General features: G+C 40.4%; 1 protein-coding gene across 2 annotated transcripts in view; it reads left to right on the forward strand.

Moving 5' to 3' along the window:
- PHKB (phosphorylase kinase regulatory subunit beta) overlaps window positions 1–25,759 on the forward strand; it is a 180,146-nt gene that overhangs the window by 123,703 nt on the left and 30,684 nt on the right. The window contains exons 15-26 of one of the 2 annotated variants that reach the window (XM_080936981.1): window positions 7,375–7,430; window positions 7,907–8,000; window positions 12,869–12,952; window positions 13,405–13,509; window positions 14,337–14,419; window positions 14,806–14,896; window positions 17,679–17,740; window positions 17,829–17,991; window positions 18,889–18,970; window positions 20,281–20,338; window positions 21,210–21,300; window positions 25,413–25,615. In XM_080936981.1, the coding sequence (XP_080793107.1) occupies window positions 7,375–7,430; window positions 7,907–8,000; window positions 12,869–12,952; window positions 13,405–13,509; window positions 14,337–14,419; window positions 14,806–14,896; window positions 17,679–17,740; window positions 17,829–17,991; window positions 18,889–18,970; window positions 20,281–20,338; window positions 21,210–21,300; window positions 25,413–25,615 (1,172 nt within the window). Of the gene's footprint in view, window positions 1–7,374; window positions 7,431–7,906; window positions 8,001–12,868; window positions 12,953–13,404; window positions 13,510–14,336; window positions 14,420–14,805; window positions 14,897–17,678; window positions 17,741–17,828; window positions 17,992–18,888; window positions 18,971–20,280; window positions 20,339–21,209; window positions 21,301–22,409; window positions 22,501–25,412; window positions 25,616–25,759 lie in introns of both variants that reach the window. The other variant, XM_080936982.1, reaches the window with a different exon arrangement.

The raw sequence follows: 25,759 nt of genomic DNA on the forward strand, positions 1-25,759 counted from the left end.
ACTCAAATCACCCCCAGTGGCTGTGGTGTGAGTTTCTCACTATCTGCCCTAATGTTCTGGTTTTCTGAATGAAGGATACACACATGTTTTAATATGTCTTAAACAGCTCAATGACTAATCCACTCCCAAACCTCCACCTGGCTAACATGTCCCCTCCAATATTCCCAAGTTATTGCTTACTAAAATCTGTGTTCTATTGTTGTCAGGGGTGGAGAGGGCTGGGGCTACTCTTCCCCAGCTTTTATATGCCGGCTGTTACTCCGCCCTTTACTTCTCAGCTATGGCGGCTACTTCTTTCTCATGGCAGCTAACTCTCTTCCTCTCCTTTTTCTATCCCTAGCCTGGGACTACTATACGTTTTGCTTCTGTTTTTCTGCCCAGCCACTGGCCACTTTATTTACAAATCTAAACCAACTGGGACAGGGACCCTCTATGTTTTACACGCTGACATTGTAGATTTTCATGTAATATTGGGGACCTAATTAACATAATATAATTAGTATTAGATCAAATCTGCAGCATTTACCCATTCTCATCCATTAAAAAGGCCCATTCTCTCAAATACACATTGAACATACTTATAATGCTTATGTAAACTATGAGGCATGATATACACTAACAACATCTGGTCCATCAATTTTGTCAATTTAGGTAAATTAACATCTATCTTAACTTAAAGAGTTTACAATTCTGTGCCTATATTATGTTTTGATTTTAACTTTTATTACCATCTGAAAACTATCCTTCAAATCTAAGTCATCTTCCTTAATGTTAAACAACTTAAGTTTGATTATGAAACTATCTTCAACCCCATCAGAGATAAAAGAATGAATTAAATATTACCTAAATGTATAGGAAACACAAAACATAGCTTCTAAAGCTTAAACAATTGTAGAGACAGCTGACTACTTGGATAGTCCCCTATTCCTCAAAACGTTGGAGCATCTGTCTTTAGCCTTTTGGCCCCAAACCCTCTGACAGACCCTAAGTGAGCAGGAATTATAAAGGATTTGGCAGTGCTAAGCTGTCAACTATCTCATATGGTATGTACTTCTAATGGGCAGTATTTTTTCTCAATGAATTGGGGCAATTCCTGTCCAGTGGCTACCTTGCCACAATTGGAGCAACTCTCTATGGAGTTTATGATGTTCACTATCTTCTTTGAACTGTGAAGGGGGTAGTGTCAGGAGTAAACATGTATCTAGTAAAAAAAAAAATCTATTAACAATGAAATGAATTTAAATATTATCCTGTGGATTTCTGATGCTTTTGAAGACTGTCAGTATATAGTATATGTGAACTTTTCAACCTTGACTACTCTTAGCTATTTCTATTTGAATAATATAGAAAACACATTATTCTAATTAAATAAAAATCTAATATAGCCACGAATTTACTATGTGGCCCTTATCTTGAATTACTTAATTATACTAAACAGTTTGTAATAGCAGCTATTAGAAGGACTGGCTCTAAGCTTTGTGTTCTTAAATGAGTTGCATAGGCCCAATGCCTATCTAAGAGTAACAAAATTAATTTTAAATTTGTATCAATATATAAAGATTTATACCAATGAAAACCTTAGTCCTGTATCAACATATAAATTCTGTACCAAAATAAGAAATAATAATTTCAAATTTGTATCAATTATAAATATTTCTACCAATGTAAGTTTATGGCTATACAATGTTACAATGTTTTATTTAAGAATAAATTTAGTAATCTATCCCATATATTTAATTTCTTATAATAATTACTTTATTTCCTTTTTTCCCCTTTAGCCCCCTTCCTTTTACCTAGGAAAGAAAGGATAGAGAAGAGCAAAGGAAAGACAGAAATTCTCCCTTCTCAAAATTATGACCATTTCCAAATCAGACCTTAAAACAACAACCTATCTATAATTTATAGAGTAACCATAACCAGACACTCAAACCCAAGGAATAGGGATGACGATTCTCTGTGGCTTCTTCCTGTTTAATAGGGGATAAATATATATAATTTTTAAGGGGAGGGGAAGGTAGGACCTAAATTGGAAACACTGGTTAGACTTAGGAAAGCTAGCTGTCTCCATGTGTTTAGAAGGATAAGGGCTTGATTAAAGCTCTGGCTGGATCTGTCTGAAGGGTTGGATGAACCAAGGTCACCAGGAATCAAAAGCTAGTCCTGAAGCTGTCCTGGGAGCAAGTCTCTGCAAACAGCTTCAGGAGGCAGGGAGCTAGAAGAGCTGGCCATTTCAGCGACCCTGGGGATGAATCTTGTCAGAGATGCACATTCTGTAATATATGAATCTTTCAACTAAAATTTTAGTATTACTAAGATATTCATATGGATTGTGTATGGTGCACAGATCAGTTAAGGGTGAATTAATTTTTGCTCCTTGTTTGAGTATGTAAAAACAACTATCCATTTTATGAGTTAATTTGATCAAACACCAATTGCAATTAATCGTCAAACATGCCATGTGAAGGATGATATGATGAATCCTAAAAATTCTATAACCAACAAGATTTATTGTCTAATTTTAGCAGAAGATTTAGCTTGAAATATTTTTATGTCTAAGCCAGTTACAGGGCTGTTCCCATGTGGAGGAATAAGCAAATCATGCTACCTGCTACAATCCAAATCCAAACCAAAAAGTTTGGGAGTGGCCCAGCCATTGAGCTGTTTATACATATTAAAATATAAGGCTACATGTGTGTATCTTTCCTTCGGGAACCCAGAACTGGGGCAGGGAGTGAGGAACTCACGCCATCGCCATCAGGGGATGAGCAGGACTGACTGCCAAATGCAGCAGAGACACATGAAAAACAATAATATAATATTATAGTGTCATAAATGAAAGTTTTTGAAGACTTTACATGGCCTCCTTTTTATTCTGAACCTCCATGTCTGGCCTAATGTTCCTTATTACAGATAAACACTGAATTAGACTTGCCTGGGCAGTCCTTTATCAAACAGTAATGGCAATGAGATAGAACAATAGACACAGGGTAGCTTGAAGTCCTGCTATAAAGGAATTAATTTGTAGAGAGAATCCCTTATAAGTATCACCTGTCAATAAAAATGTCAATAACCAATGAGCTGAGGCAGGAAGTATGAGGTGAGACACTGGCAGGAAGAGAGAGGATTCTGGGAGAGAATGAGAGAAAAAGGAAACTAGAGAGAGATTTAAGAGAGCTACAAGGAGAAAGATGTAAACAGGAGGTAGATCTACTCAGAGAGATGCTGAGAAGGCATGAAGGAAGAAGCAGGCCAGGACTGAAGCGAAGTAACTAACCAAGTGGTAGACATAGAATAGTCAGGGTACAAGCCACAGCTTGTGCACAACACATCTAATGACTAGTCTCACTCAGAATCATCATTTGGGGAGCTGGGGCTGGGAAAGAAAAACTTGGAATTTAATAATTTTTTAACATTTTAGCTCTTGGCTATAGTGTAGATATTGGTGCTAAGGAAGTGTGAAAAGTTTGACAAAAGCACTTCATACCATGATTTGATCATATTTCTGAGATAATGCATTACATATTATACAACTTTAAATGTGTTTGCAAACAAAAACATTGCCCAAATTTATTAAGTACAAACATCAATTGCTATGAAATTTTATATATAAAAAGACAGATATGTCTGACCTGCTCAGAGAGCAAAGAAACATCTTTAACTAAATTTTTCACATTGTGCATTCCATACATATATTAATGCAGAAATGTGTATTACCACTGAAAGTTTATATGTTCACAGAAAATTTTAAAAAAACAAAAAAAAAAAAAAAGAATGATTTTAAAAAACTAAAGCCCTGACATAATTCGCCCTCAGTGATGCTGAGATGCTGAGTCACATTTGTTACAGCATCCTTCCTAATCCTATTTCAGGCTGTCTTAATAACTGTTTCATCAAAATTTGCTTCCAGGACAGCTTCAACAAAAGCTGATGACCCTACATGACCTCAGTTTGCCCAGCCTTATAGACTGATCCAATCAAGATGCTATGTAAGCCTCAACTTTCTCAGCATGCAGAGAGAGGCTAGACGGTTTTAGTTAGGAAATGCAAATTAATAGTTAATCAAACATATGATCATGTCAGATGCTAGTCTAGTTTATTACAGAAATATTTTTTCAAAATTGAACAGATTGTAAATGGCTAGGAAAAAAAAAACAGTTCAGACATTACAGATTATGGCATTTTAGGACTTGGTAGGCAAACCCGTCATAATTCCTGCTTAAAGTATGCCATATTTTGGGCCAGAAGACTGAAGATAGATGCTCTAATGTTACAGAGACAATTATGCACAGGTAGCCAGAAACCTCTGCTGTTTCAGTAGCTTTGGAAGCTGTTTATTTTTGTACTTCCTGCATACTCGGAAAATACTTATTCCTTCTCAGGTCTCTGATGTGGTTGAAGACTAGATAGTCTCATAACTAAACTTGAGTTGTTTAGGTTTTAAGGTCTAAGAAAATGTTTTAGGTTTAAAACTACAAATTATGATGGAAATTGTATAAAACTAACTCAGACAGGACAGATAAGAGTGAACTTTCTCCAAAGTTGCCAAATACAAATAGACTAGATATTGTAAATGTCATTCTTACTTGATGGTATTCATAAGTGTTTGTATTGTATATAATTTAATAATATAAGAGACAGAGCCTTTTATTGGACGAAAAGGGGAAAATGTAAAGATAATCTTTTAAATAACTTTAAAACTAGTGAGGAAATGATCCAAAGCTTTTGGACTTGGTATTTATTAATAAGTAATTAATATTAGAGTAGTCCTTCTGGGAGCATGGGCTGGAAGGAAAAATTGATCTAATAGTTTTGTAAGAGTTACCTATTAATTGAATAACAATAAATAATATAACACAGTTTCTGGAGCTGGCATGATCTATAAGGTAAACCTAAAGGCAAAATGTAACAAAGTAGCTGGAGAGACCCAGAGAAAGCAGGTTCTGTAGTAGGAAAGAGAAGATGCCAGAGGAAGGAAGAGCTCATGGTTGAGACCCATGTGATGAGAAGACATTCATTCAATAATCTGAAGAAAAAGCATACTGAGTAATTGTAGCCACTGCAAAAGCCTGGGGTGGGAATTCAGCTGTTCAAAGGGCAGAGAAAGCTCAGTGTCACTTGAACATGGTAGGAAATAAGAGGGAAATGAGATGGGCAGGAACTAAAGCAGGACCTTAAAGCCATGAGAAGCAGTTTGGTTCTTGTCCTCCAGGTGACAGGAAAGCATTGGGGAGTCTGTGTGGTATGCATGTGGCGTGAGATGGGGGAATCAATGATGAATGATGATGGGCTTATACTTTTTAAATACCCGTCTGAAGACTAGACTTTCAGGGGTCATCTCTATGGTTTTCAAATACCTGTCTGTAGGATGGAGAATATGAATGGGCAGAGTTGAGGTTGAAGTAGATAGAGCTATTAGTTGACCACTAAGTACAGGATCATGGAGTCTTTGAATGGGATGCCACTGATGGTGCAGATGGAGAGATGTAATGTATTCAGGGTGTGTGGGGTGAAGAAGGGGCAGGTAGAACTACTGGGACTTATTGTTGGGTTAGCACCACTTTAGAAAACCATATAGTACAGTGTAACGGTATACGAAATAGGCTAGACTGGTTTGAATACCAACCTTGCCACTTACTGACTTTAATTTGTTTGTAAAACTGTTTTGTGCTGCTGGGATGAAACACAGGGGCCTCATTCATTCAAGGCATGTGCCCCAAGCGACTCCCCCACCCCTGATATGTTTGTTTATTTGTTTTTTTGTTTAATGAGAAAGCCTCTGCTTTCTCATCAGTAAATAAGAATCATTATGATGTGTTTGGTCAATGAGTTTGTGAATGAATGAGTGAAACAGAAAATAATGGCACCATCGGGCTGCGGGAAGGGAAGAGAGAGAAAGAAACGTTTAGAAGTTGAAAATGTTACATTGTTAGCGAAATTATCACTCAGAAAGTACTAATTCCCTTCTCTTCTAATAAAAAAAATCACAGAAAAGTTGCAATCTTTAGATGGCAATTGGTTTTTAAAGAAATGGTTCTGACTTGGCTAGCGCAGTGGGACTGCCCCTGCCGAATGCTTTCTGCACATGGAGTGGGCTGAGAGGGTGTCCTGCTGGAGGTGCAGAGCCCAGCCCCACTTTGTAGATGACAGTGAATTCCAACTCTGTCATATGCTGGTTTTCAGTACTGTTAGGCTTTCTTCAGTCCTAACCAAGTACCCACTGATTCAAGGTATAAAGGCTGTTTTAGCTCTCAACACTAGTCATCCCAGCGGCAACAGTGCTAACCCAAACCTGTGTGTGATTCAGAAAGAAGACAGCAGCTGACCAGTCAGTGTGTGGCTGCTTAATTGTTGGTGAGGTGTATATTTTGACTTGCTGTTTACTAAGAAACCCAAACATCTTCATCCTAGTAACTGCTAGTTCTCATCAGCTTTAGTGGTTATATTTGTTATTGTAAATCTCAATGAGATTCTGAATAATTAACTTTTCTCTTTGTTTTGAGACACAATCATTTACAAGGTCTTATTAACATTGTAAGGTGTGCTTGACTTTTCAGCATACTAATTTACAGCATACTGTTGGGGACTCTGTACCTGTTACTGGGAAGTGGTTATATTTGATCAGTACTTTCAGAGCTTCCTAATACTATTAATTTATACAGGCTTGAAATTGGGTTCATTTTAGCAAAATTTTATCATATATGTATACTACATATTATAGTGATTCTTCCCACAAGAGTAACAAATACCCAGTATGATCTTTAATTATAACCACTTAATGCAACAGCTAAAATTTAGTGATCATAATGTTATATAGCCGAATATACAGGAACTATACCTTAGAAAAAAGCTATTTGTTATTTACATATACATATACGTGTACATACACACACACACACACATATATACAGCAAGTACCAAAGGAAAATTGGCTAACAGCAAAGGGAATAATCTTGTATATGGTTAAGATGTCAAATGAACAGTTTTTACTCTCAGTCATTTTTTATGAAGAGCACATAAATTGAACTTTTTATTTTTAGTTCCTCATCTTCCCTTCAGAGTTAAATGATGGAAAATTACTCTCGGTCCCCAAACTACTCTGATGCATCATTCAAAAAAGCCCTGACAAGCTAGCCTCTCTGGTAGTGATGAGATTTATGACTTTACATCTTTGGTCTTCCGTTACTCTGTCTACACCATCAAATTGATTAGTAGGCAGTGGTGGGCGAGCAAAGAAAGGCAGTGCTTAGATCCAGCTGGTGTCCATCACTTTAATGAACCTCTCAGAGATAGTTAATATTGTCCTTGATTCTCATTAGAGCTGGCATGGCCAAATCTTTTTTCATTGTTTCTCCTTTTTCCTTTTCTGCCTTGCAGGGCCCACTGGAAAATGACTTGGTGGTTCATGTAGCACTTGTAGCAGAAAGCCAACGGTGAGATGCAGATAAGTTGTGTATTCGTCTGTGGGAAAGGGAGGGGCACCTCTTTGTGTTTATCGTATTGGGGGGGTGCTGCTTCATGTTTACCATATTGAGGGTGGCAGTAGGAATAAACCTTGGTAGTTCCTGGGGTATCATCAGAGTGACCTTACGTGTCATGAAGTATACTTTTCATGTTTCAGCATGGATGTTAACTTGAGAAATTAGTGCCCATAGATTACAGAGATTACCAAAATCATTGCCCGCCTTTCTGACTGCCCCTCCGGCTCCCAGTACTTTGGGAAAGAAGCCGTTGAGCGTTTTGGATTCTGGGATACATGGCGTGCTGCAGACAGTGGCATAGTTACCATATGTTCCAAGCTAGCCCTGTCTGTTCCTTTTACCTCCTTCATTCACATTTCCTGAACTATAAATGCATTGTCTAAAAATAGCTCTCTCTTCTTCCCTCTCCACTTCTGATCTCTATTTAGCCTTCAAGTTTTTCTCAATACATATGGTATTCAAACTCAAACTCCACAGCAGGTGGAACCTATTCAGATCTGGCCTCAGCAGGAGCTTGTAAAAGTAAGTGATTCTGTGTCTTCCTCCCTTGCAGAGGTTTTAGAACAAAATTGTTGGACTTAATTCAAAGGCAAAATGCATAGTTAAATTTAAATCCTGAGAGGAGAGCACTGTCTTAAAGTTGGTTATTAAGTTGACTAGTCCACTTTATCAGATGTTAACTTAAAAAACAAAATGATCAAAATCTTTCATTGTGTGTGTTTGTACTTTTTATTCATGAGTCCTGTTGATTTCTTTTCCTGTTATAATCAGTTACTGGCCTTGGTCCAGCACTTTAAATAACAAATCAGTCTCAATTTTAGTTGTCATGTGTAAAATTATCATTTATAGTTTTGTTTTATTTTCCCTCATACTATCTTAAAACCTCGGTTTTTTTTAAATAATTTTTTTCTGATAATCATGCCCCTGCCCCCACCCCCAGTGATTGTTTTGTTGAGTCTAAAGAAATTAAACAATAATGTCGGGCTTTGATGGGGTTACATGCCTGTTTGGAACCTTTCAAGTGCACTAGTCTGAAGATGGGTGCAAGGCGCCTATGTTTGTGGGTGCTCCTGCTTTTTAGAGATGGAATCATCAACCCCCTTAGTTACTTATAACCTCATCTTATTTAGTAAGTGGTTTCAAAAGTCCAGAAAGAAGCTACCCACTGCTTGACAGAGTTTTTATACTAATACATTAAAGTTATTAAGGTTAAGATGATATAAATGACTGTGGTCATAGCCTGGAGTGTTACGTAGGAATGACGGTGTGTGTTAAATAGGGAAGTGCAGTGGCCCATAGTCCATGGTCATCAGACTGGACTTGCCAGAAAGATAGCATGAAAGAAAACTTGGTTTCAGGGCACCAAGAGTACTAGCTCGTAGAGGATCACTATACTTCTTTAAACTGCATCGGCCTTTGGGTCACTGAGATGGGGCTAAGCACTACCACCACGCCCCATGACAGATCCCCAGAACCCACACTGGGCAAGACAAAGTGTCCTCTGACCTACACACACATGCTGTGGCACATGTGTACCCACACAATCAGTAAAGTTTCAGCGTGTTACAGTTTTATGTACATCCCTTCTGTTCCCATCCACACAGCAGAAAGATAGTAGAAGGATTCTCGAAACAGGTAACGCTTGAAATGAAATCACTCCTGAGTGGAAAACCCCATGATGGATAGAGTTTTGTGTTTTGTTGTTGTGCTGTGCTGTGCTGGTTTGTCTTACGATAAACGACACCAGGAACTGAGTTGTTGCAAGAAAAGGTGACCTAGAATGGGAGAAAGGAGTACCAGAATCCAAAGCTTCAGGTACTGCTAGGCACAGGCTATTTCATGGTCTCTCGCTGAAAGTGCTACAGAATAGAAAGGAAGGTTAGCCCTCATAAGCTTGACCTTATAGCAGATTAACCCAAATCTAATTCTTCTAGTCTAATTAAAATGAGAACATTTTTAATCGTAGGTAGACCGTCTTCTACCGGATGACATGCAGTTCATATGCAAAAGGCCAATCAGCATAAAAATCACTTGGAAATTGCTTTTATTCATTCATCAGCAAACACCTGGCATATGCAGAGCATTGTGGGTCACTTAAATGCCCCTGGAAACCAGTTAATTATAGTCCAGTCTGATAGTAGCTACCATAGTATTTGTGCCGACTGCTGTGGGTCACAGGGACAATAGAAAGCATTCTGTTATACGCTATCTGAATCAGGCATGTCTTGACTTACATTTCATTGTTTTAAACACCGTGTTAGCAAATGATGAATACGTTGGTGGTGGAACATGACTTAAGACAAATTTATGACCAAGGGCCCGGCTTCCCTTATGTTTGTGTGAGGATGGGGAGTGTCTGTGGATTGTGGCTACATCCTGTCTTCCAAACCAGCTGCTATGTGGGCTTCCTCCCCTAAGCTATGTTGCTTAAAACCACCTGTTTTAAGTCTGCCTTTTAAAAGAAGAAAAAGTCTTCTGGCTAATTTTATGTGATGCACACATCAGGATGGCAGTTGCTGCTCCTTCTCTTCTGAGAAGCTGCACCCTGTTTCAGCACACTAACAAGGATGGCGGGCAGGCAACTGGGAGCAGGGCTTCTGCCTGTGTGATTGAAGCTTGAGTGTGATAACAGCCGAGTCTGTGTCATGGTGATCTGAGTACAGTACGGACTTAGTGTGAAGTGTTTCCGTATTTCCGAGTGATTTGCACACTTCCACGTGTTTCGGCACATGAGTTACGTGGGTCAGATTCATGGAGGCAGCCTTGCTAGGCTCCACCTGCTTTACTGCCAGAGCTCCCTAGTCACAGTTCAGAAAACAAAGAATCCTTTCACTGTAATAGAGTAGCTTTCCTAAGTAAGCGGATTTAAGCTTGTGTGTGATTGGTTAATTTTACTTCTTGCCCAAGAAGTGTTACGTAATTTAGTCATACCGTTATTTCAGAAAATGTAAAGATATTTGTGGGAGTAGGAAGGCATATCAAATCTACAGCCATATGCTGCAATCTCAGTTCTTTAAAGACCCTGATGCCCATCAGGGCATTGCTTACCTGTTCACCCGTCAAGTGTTTCCTGAATACCAGCCTTGTGCCATGTGCTGTGCCAATCGGGGAATACCCTTCTCCAAAGGAGAAATAACACTAGAGCTCAGTGACGTGAGAGAGAACCCTGTTACAACATTGGTTTTGTATATGATGTTATTTGCAAACATTTCAAATCGTAATCATATGGTATAGAAAAATATAGAAAACTTTATATATAAAGAAACAGAAAACTTTAGGGTTCTAGGCAGAGTAAACATTGAAGTACTTTAGATTTTATTACATTTACTTTATCTCACCTTCCACAGCACACATGTGGTAGTCAGAGGACAACCTGTAGCTGTCGGTTCTCGCCTTACTCAGCTTGGAGGCAGGTGCCCTCACCTATCGAGCCATCTCGCCGACCCCGCCTAAGTATTTTAAAGTGATTTAAGTATAAAACCAATGATAAGAAAGGATAGAGGAATGTATTTGTATAGCTTACTGAAGCCGAAGGGCCACGCTTAACGATACCAGCACCAAAAAAGCAGTTCAGAAGATGCCTGGAAAATGTCACTAAAGAAAGTATACAAACCTGATAATATCAAATCTGACTGGGAAACTTTAGAGTCAAAAAATATGCTACTGTTGGAATGCCACTCACTGAAGTGGTGTTTCACCTACTATGTACTGTACAAAATATATTTTTATAATTTCATTTGTCCTTCTGGACACTTTATAATTTTATTTGTCCTTCTGGCCACTTAGTTCCCAACAGCAACAACTCCAGGACTAATTATTTATTATTAAATGCCTAGGCCACAAGCTTACCTCCTCCCTGACTTGTGTAACCCATTCAAACTACTCTATGTCTACCGTTTGGTTAGCTACCACTCCTTCGGTCCTGGCACACTTCTTTGCATCTCCTCAGGTCTCTTAGGTCTATCTTCTCCTAGCACTCCCTGCAGCTCTTTTATCCTCATGCTATTTCCCAGAATTCTCTCTTCCTGCCAGTGTCCCACCTCCTATTTCCTGCCTCAGCTCATTGGTCATCAGTTTTTTTATTGATAGGTGATGCTTATAAGAGGTTCTCTCTACAGTGTATTTCTCAGGTTTTCTCACAGTGAAACCTGAGTAAACATTTTTTCACAGGGTAAAGCTCTCTGTCTTACAAAGAGGACAAATACTTGGCAGAAAGGGGAACCTGAGAAATCGAGACCATGCACATTTAGTACGCTGGAAAAATTACCCAAAATTATTTGAATATAGGAGTGTGGAAGTAAAATGAAATATCATTTCAACCCAAAAGATTGACATAAAGACCTATGTAAATTTTATATCTATATCTATATAGAGAGATATACACATATATATCATACAGAGAAAGAGGGGGCAGGGAGAGGGTGAAAGGCTAGGTGTTACATTTCAGAAGGAAAGTGAATCTCTTTGGTCAAGCAAGTCTAAAACTTATCTTGTAAATACAATTGCATACTGTCCAAAGATATTACTTGCTTTTTTAAAAATAACAAATCATTGGGAACCAATTTCATCAGGAGGTGGAGGTTATGTAGGTAAAGGGCTTCCTGGCTGGATGTTTTTAACTTACAGCAGATTCAGTGACTGACATTCTACTGTGGCATCCTTCCTGCCCTCAAGTATGTCTGTCTGTACATCTTGTCTGGAACACCTCCGTACTAAACTCCATAACTAGGAAACAACAAGATTGTGGATTATAGGATCATGCATTTACGTGTGTACTCATTGGTCATCTGTATAGTGTGGGTATATATTTAATTTGTGTCCTTTAAGAATCTTTCGATGCTTCTTTAGGCTTACACAGTAACCTACACACCCCTTTCAAAAAACACCAGAGTCAGATAATTGTTGTATAAGGTATGATATCTTAGATTGGAATACTTTGAAATTCATGTCATCAGAAGACAAATCAGTAAAAATGGTATTTCATTTTGATAAAATATATTTGAAAGTAGAAACTCAGTGGGAGATGTGTGGTCCTGATTATTTTTAATAACATGTATGTATACACACACACACACACACACACACACACACACACACACACACACACATATATATATATATATATATATATATACGGGGGGGGGAGGGAGGCATTTGTCTCTTGACTTGCTTTATAAATCAAACCCAACCAGGTTGTATACTTCCAACAATATGATAATAGTGTGACAGTCTAAAATGTTGCTAATTGAATCTAAAAAGTTTTGCTTTGAAAAACTCAATAATTACCTCAATCTAGAATTACTTGGCTGTTTTGTTGGTCCTAGAGGGGCCTCCCTGGCATCATTTCTCTAGAACTATTATCACTAAACCAAGTTACTTGTGTCTTACAGGCTTATTTCCACCTGGGTATCAATGAAAAGTTGGGTCTGTCTGGAAGACCAGATAGGCCCATTGGCTGCCTTGGAACATCAAAGGTGAGTGTGCTTTCCTCATGGAGTCCCTTTGGGTAGTAATTCTGTGTGCGGAAGTCACGCCTGGCCTCTGGCCATCCCTGTCACATTTCATTATGTACTTGAGGCAGTTATCGGAATTACAATTTTCTGCACATAAATCTTACTTACTGTGTGTCGGATTATTGAAGCTTTCTGGGAATAAATGAACATCTCACTGCTATGTTACTGCCAAGCTTTGTAAAACATTTATAATAATATTTACTCAAGCATAGGATTTTTCAGCCTTATTAGAAATGTTCTACTTTAAATTTACTGTCATAGTGACTCAAGCAAAAAAAACTTTAAAATTAATTCTTTATGGACTTTGGGAGCTATTGCTTGCCTATTCAGAAATAAATATCAGTATTAATTATTGTTGAGGCGTAGATTACTGTCTTGAATTTTGTGTGTTTGCTCTCTGTTTTCTATTGCAGATTTATCGAATTCTAGGAAAGACTGTGGTTTGTTACCCTATCATCTTTGACCTGAGTGATTTCTACATGTCTCAGGATGTTCTGCTGCTCATAGATGACATAAAGGTAGCTCTGAGCAGAGGGTTTCTGACAAGTGCCTTAGACAGAGGATCCTGGGTGTCCATGATGCTGGGCTATACCAAGTAAAACATGAAAATAAAATTGTGCCTTTGCAGAGTTTGGAATTCTAGCCACACTAAATTAAAGTTACTCTTCTCTAAGTAATGCTGTTTGAAACTATGCGTGTATAATTGAATTAGAGTAATTTTACTTGTGAAGACCGTTTAGCAGGATTTCAACTAACCCATAACTATATGGTTAAGACCTGTTCCACTCTACTCTGTGTGGAGAGAAGAGAGATTTAGAACATCTGGCTCACAACACCTGGAGCCAAACTATGTCTGTTCAATTCTTGGCTCTGTTTACTGGCTGTGTGTTCTCAAACAAGTTATTTAGCTCCTGTACACTTCGGATTTTCCATCTGTAAAAACAGACAATAAAAGGGCCCATCTGAGTAATCAGTGGATTAATATGTGTAAAACAGTAAAAAACTGCCAGGTACATGGTGGATAGTCTGGTGATGGTGATGCTGCTCTAAAGCCAATCAAAGTGCTCTCCACGCGTTACTGATGGTTTAGTGAAAGTAGTGACAGTCTTCTGAATGATTGTTTCTCGATGTACTTATGAGCTGTACTTTGTTAAGGTGAGAAAGAAACATGACGGGATGGGGAAAGAAAGACCTGAATAAATATGAGTCTCAGAACATAGTGCAAGGTTTAAAATGGAAGTGTTTCTTTGCGTCTAAGTAGCCTAAATTACCCAGGATTTAATTATAAGCTATTATTGTTATAGGCTATTCCATGACATCCTACCTCAATCTATTTTTTTGATAGAATGCACTACAGTTCATTAAGCAATATTGGAAAATGCATGGACGCCCACTTTTTCTTGTTCTCATCCGGGAAGACAACATAAGGTAGGTTGATGATAAAGCAAGCCATGGGACCACAGTTCAGGGCCCGCCCAGCTCTTGCAGGGGATCTGAGTTCACTCCCCAGTACTCACGCCAGGTGGCTCACAACAGCCTGAGACTCCAGCTCCAGGGGGTCCATGTTCATCTACCCTCCATGAGGACTGCATTCACATGCACACACCCATTCACGCCACAGAATTCAAGTACATGTTTTTCTAAAGTAAGATGGACTGGCTATATGGCCTTGACACAGACAGTGAAAGCTGGGCCTCCTGGGATTTGCATATTCTTGGCATTTTGTGAGCTCTTTTGCATATATAGAAAATATTTCTTTGTTAATTTTGATTTCTATTGTTAATAAGGTGTTTTGTTTATCTCCTTTATTTTAGAGGTAGCAGATTTAACCCCATATTAGACATGCTGGCAGCCTTTAAGAAGGGGATAATTGGAGGAGTCAAAGTTCATGTTGACCGTTTACAGGTAGCCTTCTAAACTTCAGTGTTTCTGGACAGTTAATCTGCTACACTTCTCAATACGTTTTACAAGTTTCATTCTGTGCTTCCCGCTCCTGTTGTTCCTGTCTGTTTGTCCAGCTGTACCCATCAACTTGAACAGTGGCTGCTTCTGAACTGAATTTTAGCTTTGGTAGCTTGACTTCATTTTGGTATTAGTGGAAACAAGTCTGTCAGTAGACTTGCCTGTAATTGTGGGCCTCTACAGGCATTTTGGTCACCTCCGGGTCACATGCCATCTTGCTTACTGAACTGTAACATCCAAGCAGGAGAAAGCTTTGTTCCAGCATGCACCACAGCATTACCAGCACAGGTCCTAAACAGAAGCACTCGTAGGTCCCTGGCGTGAGCACCAGTGCCTTCTTTATGTACCTCTTCCAGAAAAATCAAGTATCTCTAACTAGTTTAATACCCTCTAATACCAAGTGATGTCTTAAGATTGAAATCTATAGAGGACTGATAGTACTTGGCATTAGCATGTTTTCAGTATTAGTTATCAGCTTTAAGAATTTAGTCATTTTTGACTCTTTCTCACACCCTACATGATAATCACTTACGGAACTCTCTCTTCCTCTAGCATTGGCGTGATGGTGCAGGCGCCATTCCCTCACCAGACTTCTCTGTCACCTCCTGTACTCTGTTATCAAGTCACCAGTGACTTCTTTTCTCACACACATAAAAGTGGAAACCAGAGTCCCAAAGGTGGTGTGTGATGTGAGCCATTGGTCTGCATCTGCTTATTGCACATGATAGGCTTCCTTCAACCTGAATGTTAATCACAGTCCTACTTCCATTGTTTGATTTATGTGTCATCTTGCTAGAAAAGTTTTCTCTGGTCACATATATATATGATGACTAACTAGCCTCCTCCTGTACCCCTTACCCTATTGTTCTCATTTCTACTTAGCATTTATTTTTCTACATTGTACCATCATCTGACATGTATTAGGTTTGTATCATCTATCCCATATACATAAGACCAACATCAAGGGACCAAATGTTTTATATATTTTATATTAATCCTTAGCGCCTAGTATAATGCTTACATATAGCAAATGATGAATAAATATTTATTTAACAAATTATTTTTCCAAACAACAAGTTGTATAGATATGAGCTTGTATGTTAGAAACACCATTGAACAAATCAGATAAAGATCCTGTCCTCAGCAGGTTCATAGTCTAAGATCAGACTGCTTATAACTGGGCTCAAAGATCGGTCTTCTTATAGCTGGGCTCACTGGGGTGTGCGCGGGGTTGCACATTTCACTTTCTCATTCATGCTCTGCAAGGAAGATTGGTGTGCCTGTGTCATGTGTCCTTACTGCATCTGGGCATCCACAGTTGTGGTTATTCCTCTATCATCATCTCTACTAGAGAAATGATGGATTCATTTGCTACCCAAAGCAGTGTCTCCTACCCACAGCATCTTCATGTTTGAGGCAAACTGAGAACAAATGACACGTATAAGGTGATTTTAATAAGAACACCTAATTTAGAATAGTAACTTAGCTTGTCTCTGACAGCTCTCTGGGTAAGGAGAAGTGATAGGTGAAAGCCACTGTTTATTCTCACCCATTCACACTACTCGCCACAAACCACTGACAAGCAAAGGTCTTTGACTTGGACTCATTTAGTCTGCTGAGCGTATAACTGGGGAGCAGTGGAGCACGGAGTGACCAGTGTGGGTGCCACATGTGGGAATGCAGAGAAGCAATCGCTTAGATATTCATTGTCGTAGAAATTATTTAATCCTGACCCGGGGTTTCTACCCTGCCTTGACCCTTTAGTTCACAGATAAACACACACAGCCCTTATATTGACGGCAAGCCTTAAACAGCACAGGAGCTGGGTAGATACCCACCCTTCGTGCTATTGGAATCTACTTTCCTATCAGTAAACCGGAGTTGTTGCTTACTATGTTTCATCTGGGCTGCTCTTAACTCCAATCTGCTAGCCCTCAGAGCCATGTTTTTGTTGCTCCTTTAAGCCATGGCAGCTTGTCCTTCCTTCTCCTGTACCTTCTCCTCATGGTTCTCCTCTGACACCAAGCCTGGGAAACCTCAACCCCACCCATATCCTTCTGCCCAGCCATTGGCTATTGGCATCTCTCTTGACTATTCTGAAAAAACTTGGGGGCAAGGTCTATGTGTGTACTCGAATCTCTGGGACAACCAAGTCCTGGGAGCCGCACTTAGCATTACAATAGATAACAAAATACCAACCCTCAACAATTATAACCTTCATGATCTTGTAAGAGAGTTGGTTATTACATCACTGGATGGCCCTGAAATATGTTAAAGTAGAGTATTAGGATCTAAGGTTTAATTTTCTATTGTCTTTACCAAAATAACAATTTAGTATATCATTTTCTAAATGCTTAGTAAATGCTAAAACATTTTAGTACCCACTTTAAAATAAAGACAAATGGCTGGAGGTTTAAACCATCACTGGAGACTTTGGACTCAGTCCCTAGCACTGTAATAAATAAATACGTGCCCACAATTCAAAGAACAGAAAGACCCTCTCATGTTGACTTTCCTTTTTAATATGACTCATGAATTTGTTGCTTGATATATCCAGTCTATTGATAGGTGCTTGTGTTCTGTTTTAATTTGTTAAATTAAAAACAGATATAGAGATCTCTGATTTTAGAATGCTCATTTAGGAAATTATATGTAAGTGAACATATAGAAAGTATGAGCGAGGGTGTAGCTTGATGACGTAACATTCGGAATTATCACATTGCAGACATTGATATCCGGAGCTGTGGTAGAACAACTGGACTTTCTACGGATTAGTGACACAGAGAAGTAAGTCCCCTTGAATTACTTAGTTTCTGCGTCCTTGCAACCACATGAGGAAAGCGGGAAATCTGAAATGTTTTATTTTGGTTTCCAGGCTTCCAGAATTTAAGAGCTTTGAAGAACTGGAAGTTCCCAAGCATTCAAAAGTCAAACGACAGAGCAGTACTGCAGATGCTCCCGAGCAACAACAGGAGCCAGACGTCACCATTGCAGAGTGGAAAAACAAATCCACCCACGGCATCCTTCAGAAGCTTAATGTAAGCAACATATAATCGCACCTAGCCCCGAGAGGTTGCCAGAACAGGACTCTCAGTCAGGCCGTGTGCCTTTGTGTCCTCTGAGGGAAAAGGGTGGCTGGTCTATGGTGTCGTCTCGGGCCAAGTCGATGTGGGTGTATGAAGACTGCAGATGGTCAGACTTCAGAGATGGGAGCTTGTCCTGGTGGACACCGAGCACTGCTGGTCCAGGTTGGCTGCAGTGACTGCTCTGAGGGGACTGTGCCTCGTCCTGTACCTACATGACGGTTTAGCAGGGCATTACTCAGTCCTGATATTATTCAGATTTATAAAAGAAAGGAAACCTTACTGGTAGAGCTGTAAGCACTGGGTCATGTTTGGCCACACAGATTTGAGCATGTCAACTAGATACTTTCTTGGCGGTCATGGCTAACTTCTTACTAATCCATGTAAACAACAATCTCACACAGTAGTCACAAAGCACATACACAGTGTCCTGAACTATAAATATTCTATATGTGTCCCTTGCTGTCACATGCCTCTCTATCCCTACTGATAGTAGCATGGCCTCCCATTTATACATGAGTAAAATCAAGAGTAGAGTGACTTGGTCAAGTCTCAGATGGTGGTACGTTAATATTCATACACACCATAGAGTCTGTTCTTCAGTTTTTGCGTATGGGAACATTTGATCACTAAATCCTGCTGTATCCAGAAACTGACTTGTGTACCCTCTCTGCCTTCAAGGCATCTCAGACCAACAGGTCTGTAGTGCCATCTTATTTATCAGTGACATCACATCTTCCCTCCGTTCCATGTCACTGTTCCCTCTCTGCGTCATGTGCTCCGTTTTTGGTCGAGTCCTATGGTCATCGATACTCATTTAATCACAGTTCCTCATGCCAATTGATGTTTCAGGACTGCGGTTGTCTGGCTGGTCAAACCATCCTGCTGGGTATACTGCTCAAAAGAGAGGGCCCTGATTTCATCACAATGGAGGGTAAGAGTAATGAGCAGGGGCATATTTATAAAAAGGACCTCTGTAATGTGAACGTCTGTCAGACATGCATAACAACGCCCACTGCTCTGCGTTGTTTCCTCTCCCACCCTGTCAGTGGAAAGCAAGCCTCCCTCACCCTTTCCCTCTCGAGTACCTTGCTTCTCTTAGAGCCTGGATTCCACCTGTGACCCCAAACTTCTGATCACTCCATAGTTGGTGTTGACATTTCTGTTTCCTGCTTTATTCCCTGTAATTTTTCAAGAATAGTGTCGAGTAGTTGGATTTTGCTCTGAAAGTGATCGATAAAAGGAAGTCATTTCTAAATGTGTCTGTGTCCACTCGGCCCCATGGAAGAGGGCCAGTGATCCTTGAAATCCACATTTCTATGTGGTCATTGCTGTGGGGAAGCTTAAGCTCTACATCATGATCTGTTTCTGGCATTCTATAGTACAGAACAACATAGGATATGTTGAAACGTATTTCTAGTCATCAGACTTTTTGGCTTATCTCCAATCTGTCCAGCGGTACACGCCGCTTTGGTTGAAGTGGAGATGCACTGACCAAGTGCTTACTCCAAGTGCAAATGCTCTGTACTGAGCCGCCTCCACCCCCGCCATTGCTCTTTATTTTATTTCTCCTCTGACCCACTCTCTGGGCCAGGCAAGTCCTGCATTTGCAGCGCTCCAACCTCAGCCTGCTAAGTAGCCTGGAAGACAGCGTGCACCACCAGGCCCGGCCTTTGTGTGGGCAACTATGGAGCCAGGACATAACTTGCAGGCACCTAGAGAACCAGAATATAATCTAAATTAAGACCATAAAAGTAAGTGAGAGGAAAGGTTTAAAGATCTTTTTCCTTATCCTTCCTAACTGTTGTGCTCCATTATGTCAGTGTTTCTTACTGACAAAACCAGTCACGGGTGCAGAGCACGGGCGGGTCATGGCCCAAGTGTGACCGGTGGGGCTGTGCTACCCGGAGTATCAGAATGAACATAGCCTCTCACACTATCAGAGCCGCAGGAACTCCCATTAAAATGCAGGCTTTTACTCAGCTGACTCATTTCAGTGTGTTCTGTTTCCCGTCAAAAGGTATATTTGCTTAAAAGTTTAGGTTACATGTCAGTTAAAAAATAGAATTTTCAAAACTGTACCCTGTAGTAAAGGTGCTGGGAATACACACTTCTTATTTAGGTTGCAAATTTAAACTGGTCAGTTCAAAACTAGAATGTTTTTTTTTTAAAGGGGGGGGGGACAAATGTTGTACATTTAATTAAAAGCTTTCTCCAGTGAAGACTTTCTGATTCTCTGTCTAGGAACTGTGTCTGATCACATTGACAGAGTGTACAGAAGAGCTGGCAGCAAGAAGCTTTGGTTTGTATTAGTTTCGTTGTTGTTATAATTCTGCGCTCTTATATTCAGTAGCTTAGAGATAACATTTGATTCTTACAGATGTTACCCATCATAACTTTGATGTTTAAACACTAAAGCTATGGCACCCGCACGTCTTACTGTTGAAGAGTATTTCCTGTGTCACAGGACACTAAAGAAAAATCACTGGAAATAAAACCCTCCCCAGGGCTGAGTCTGGAAAGCCCTCGGTGGGATGACAGGGCCATGGCTCTGCTCCGCTGCAGTATCCCAGGGAGGAGCTTTTAAGTTTCATCGTGTTTAGAAAATCCTTAGAACGTCTTAAAAGACCATTTGATTGCAAGCAAAAATAATGAAAGGTGGTTATCTTATCACGTCAGCTGAAGGAGTCATGAGAGTCGAGCTGTTTGGATTTACAGTGAGGAGAGTGTGCCTAAGTACGCAGCTCTGCATCCTGATGCAGTTAAGTCTCAAGCCGTTTCTTACGAAACCCGATCTGGGTAAACCTCTGTTTCTGTTCTCTGAAATGAGGGATCAGACACATTTTCTAAATTCTGCTTCCTCTCTACTTTATGGCAAATACACTCTTGCTGCCTAAACAAACAGTAAACATCCAGTTTATACCTCAAATTTCCACTGTAAGTTCTCAGTACAGTAATAGGGGAAGATATTTTTGTAGATAATGTGTTTCATTGTACCTAAAGTACTATTTGGGCTAAGCAAAACCAATCCTTGCTTCTGCATAATACTTACGTCTTTGATAAGCCACTAAGTAGCAAATATTTAGAAATGCTGACTGTTCTATTTAAACAAATAGGATCCTGGAAGCTTTATTTATTCTATTCTCCCTTTTATGGCTTTCCACTGCCCCCAGGCTGGCTGTGCGGTACGGGGCTGCATTTACCCAGAAATTTTCCTCCTCTATAGCCCCACACATTACCACCTTTCTGGTACATGGGAAACAGGTAACATGCACAGAATTTGGGAAACGCAAGTTGCTTGATATGTGTGGGTTTCTCTGCGTTCCGAGGGTTACATGCGTCCTTTGGTGTTCAAGTGTTAGATAAAAGTGTCTCTCTAGAAATGAGAAGTATTTGTTTCACTAACTTGGTCAGCTATCAGCTTGATTTTGCTACTAGCCCTTTCATGTTGTGATTAAGAAATATAAAAATGCTTGCTATCGGCCAATTTCTGTGGTTATACTGAAATTTGAAAATGGTACTTTCAAACCTACCTTCTGATTTTATTATTCTCTCTGAATGTTCACATAAATTTTATAAGGGGAAATCTCTTATATATTGCATGTTGTATAATTTGGGGGTATAAATCTGTTCTCTCTTGCATTCTAAGACTTTTTCAGAAATGTAAAAATAAAAGTGTGAATTCCTTCCCAACATTCTGTCTTTATCGGGAAAGAAAGTGAGCGTAATTCACTGTAAAATGCAGTAGAGTCCCCAATTATCCAGGTACCAAAAGAAACAGCTCAAGGCTTCAGAGAGATGGCCCAGCAGTTAAGAGCACTTCCAGAGGATTCAGGTTTGGTTCCTCACATCTAGCAGCTGACACACTGCTGGTAACTCTGGCTTCTGTCTGCATAGGTGCCTGCACTCACGTGTGTCCATGTGCATGGGACAGACACACACACACACACACACATACACACACACAGTTGAAGAATGGCATTGCTGATGGAAACAGTATAAATGGTATGGGAGTGAGTCATCAGTCTCAGGCACATGGTGCTTTTATGCATTTTTTGATATGAAGCAGAATCTCCTCCTAATTCCTTCCCCTCCATCCCAATTAAAAGACTAGTTTGGGCCTCTTGCTCTTTCTTTCCCTTAGTTTTTTGAAATTGATCTAGATGGTGGCTGAGGTGAGTGCGATACACGCATGACCTTCCCTAATTATAGATAGTCTTCTTTCAAGGTCAGGACTAATGAAAGTTTACTGGTTCTTCTCAATCATGTGAGGACCCAATGTATACATTTTAGGCTCCCCAGCCAAGGGCATGCACCATTTATTCACCTTTTCTGTTTGTGAAGATCTGGCCTGCTTTCTTCTTTGCCCTCAGGTCGGTTGTGCGCCGTGCAGCAAGTCATTTAAATAAAGTAGTGGACAGCCTGGCCCCATCCATTACTAATGTTTTAGTGCAGGGCAAACAGGTAAGTATCTGCTTTTCACACTCACAGACACAACAGTTTCTATGTAGGACACTTACATCTGGTAGAGGTCAGTGTCATAGACTGTTCACAAAAAGATTGACTACCAGTGAGTTCAGGAGTTTCTTCAAAAGTCTTCCTGTGCTCACTTCGGCAGCGCATATACCAAAAAGTATCTTTCCTTCAGCAAAAAGAAAAAAAAAATAGCTTGCACAGTCTGAGAGCTGCAGAGCACTTGAGGGGCCACCTCACTTTTGTCCTACACCTTGGGGCTTGAGTTCAGTGCAGACTCTAGTGTAGGCAATGTAACTCTGGGGCACCCAGTCAGTTATGTAATGGGCAGGGCAAAGCTAGGTGCAGAGCAGAGAACACATTTTGCTTCCACTCCACCTGATTGCTCCCTTCCTACTCCTATGAAACTCCTTAATGTTCTCGTTAATGTTCAAGAAGGGGCAGAGTCTCCATGCTGCCCGGCTGCTCCTCCCCCACCCTCCAGGCCTTCTCTTCCCAGAACTGCTTTCCACCCACCAGAGTCAATCTGTCACTTTTGGTCACAAGGCCACCTACAATTAGTTCGCTCACAGTCTCTCTCTCTCTCTCTCTCTCTCTCTCTCTCTCCCCCCCCCCCCCACCTCCCTCTCCCTCTCCCTCTCCATCTCCCACTCCCTCTCCTTTTCTCTTTCTCTCTCTCCCTCCCTCCCTCCTTCCCTCTTCTTCTCTATCCCTCCCTCCCCCTTCTCCCTCTCTCTTTCTCTCCCTCCATTCCCCCTCCCCTCTCCCCCCTCTCTCCTTTCCTCTCTCCCTCCCCCCATCTGTCCTCTCTTCTCTCTTCCTCCTCTCTTCTTCCCTTTCTCCCTCTCTCTCTTCCTCTTCCTCTCTCCTTCTTCTCCCATCCCATCTCTTTCTACAAGCCTTGATGGTAAATGGGTTGGGCTGAGCTGTGCATGTGATGTTGGCTGCTGCTGCTCATTTTTTGTTATCTCTAATCATGTGGCTGATTTATTGGTTTGATTAGGGTGAAAATCTATTTTCTTTCTGTCTCTGCTTTGGAAATGTATGTGTTTGTTGTGTGTTCCTGACAGCTAATCTAGGACTATAGTATGTTTTAATAATAATGGAGTTTTTAACCTTCCTCAATACCATCAACTAATTGCTCATATTTCAGAAATCTTAATTAATATTAAAGTAATTTCATTCAGATACCCAGCTTTGGGGGTGTTAGAATAATGTTATTTACCTTCCCTTATGATGTTGTTTAACAGTTAAAAATAATTATGCCCATAAGAAATTACTGAGAGTTACTTTCCATGTAGTTTCTCCATGCTCTATATTAGGACGTAAACTGTAAATCACTGTCAGTGGTTTGGTAAATCAAGGAAAAGGAAGTTGTTTACCCAGTACCTTTTATTATCTGAATTCCACTACCTGTGGTCATAGGTTTTAGACCTTGAGGGTTACTGGCCTGACACTAGAAATGTGGGCTTGGATTCATCTTACCCATTCTGAACGATGGCCATAGGAGCTGTAGCCACCCTGTTCCAGAAGCCTCAGAGCCTGCCCTCCAGCTATGGCTGGACTGTTGTCCAACAGGCCAGTATATCTCCCAGGGAAATATCCTCTCACTGCAAAGGATGAGAAGCCCAGATGCCAAGAGCTCAGCCTAATGACCAGAGGTGGGAGTTTCTTCATTGACTGCTTCTCATCCCTTCACAGACCAAGAAATGAAAATAGACTAAGATGTAAAATATGCATTTGCTCATCTAGAAGATCTGCTCTAAACTGACATGGTGTAGTTTGCTCAGACTTGTAAATTGTCTCAAGCTTTCTTGAATAAAAGTAGTTTAGTTGCCATTATCTCTCTGAGCTAAGTACATGCCTTGTTTTCTTTACACAGTGATATTTTAATCAAAGTAATCATGCTCATATTTACTGGTTGGCGTCACTAATGTGTGATAAACCAGTAGTTATTAGAAGTTGAGATACACACACATTCTAAAGCCCAGACTGGCCAAGACTCCTAATCCTCCTGCCTCAGTTTCCAAGATAATTGAACTGGTTCTAGATGTTTGCTGCCAGAGCAAGCCTGTTCTTACTCGGAGCCCATTACAAAGCTAGAAAGGCTGTTTGAGTCCTTATTCCTCATCTCTGAAAAAAGCATGTCTTTGAGGTGCTGTTTTTCCTGCCTCCAACGGTTATGAATGGTGTGCAGAAGATATGGGAAGTGATGAGGAGGAAGCGAGAGCAGCAAACTCCCTGAGAAGCAGCTGCCAAGCAGGGAGGAAAGATCAGGCATTCTCCTTCCAGCTCTATCAGCGCCTGCTTTGAGTTTTCTGTATCATTTCCCTCTGAGCTCTTTGCTTTCGCAGGCTTTTGGGCAGCCAGCCATCCCATTCATTCCATAGGTGATCTGTCTAGTACGATGAATCACAACCTTCCATGTATACCTAACATGATCAGGATGAGCAAGGGCTACACAGGAACTACATGGCCTTCCTCCTGACTGGAAAGGTCAACATGTTATTGAAGAACAGAAGGGTCTACTTGAGGAACTGTAAAAATAGATCTCCCAAATGCTGAACTGTGTAGTAAAATACAATCCTTGAGTGCATTCTGGTTCCTCTAGGGGCTTTCTAGCACTAACCCCTGCCCCAAATTAATAGTTATTTATGTCTTCTCACCTCCACTTCCCTGAGAGCCTCACCAGCCCTCACAGTTTAGATCAGATTCTGAACCATCATGGCCCCCAGTGGGAGTCATACTTTGAATAAATATCAGGAGCAGTTATTCTGCCTAACTCCCTACCTTGCACAGAGCAATTTCAGCCTGCCAGTCATCCTGAGCCTTGAGTGTTGGGTTTTTTTTTTTTTTTTTTTGAGCTAGGAATATTTTTAACAGTAACATTATGACTCTTGAAGGTAACCCTAGGTGCCTTTGGACATGAAGAGGAGGTCATCTCTAATCCACTATCTCCAAGAGTGATTAAGAACATCATCTATTATAAGTGCAATACCCACGATGAGAGAGAGGCAGTCATTCAGCAAGAACTGGTCATCCATATCGGCTGGATCATCTCCAACAGCCCTGAGCTGTTCAGTGGCATGCTGAAAATACGAATTGGGTAAGAGCTTTGATATGCGTAGGGACGTGTTCAAGTGGTCCTCAACAGATACTGAAATCGCTGGTAAAGCCATGTCTGGGTGTGCAGGTAGCGGTGGAAGCACCATCTGCTGGTGTGAAGAAGTGAATGCCAATGGCAGAAAAG

The sequence above is a fragment of the Micromys minutus genome (genome assembly GCF_963924665.1).
Source record: "Micromys minutus genome assembly, chromosome: 24".
NCBI lineage: Eukaryota > Metazoa > Chordata > Mammalia > Rodentia > Muridae > Micromys > Micromys minutus.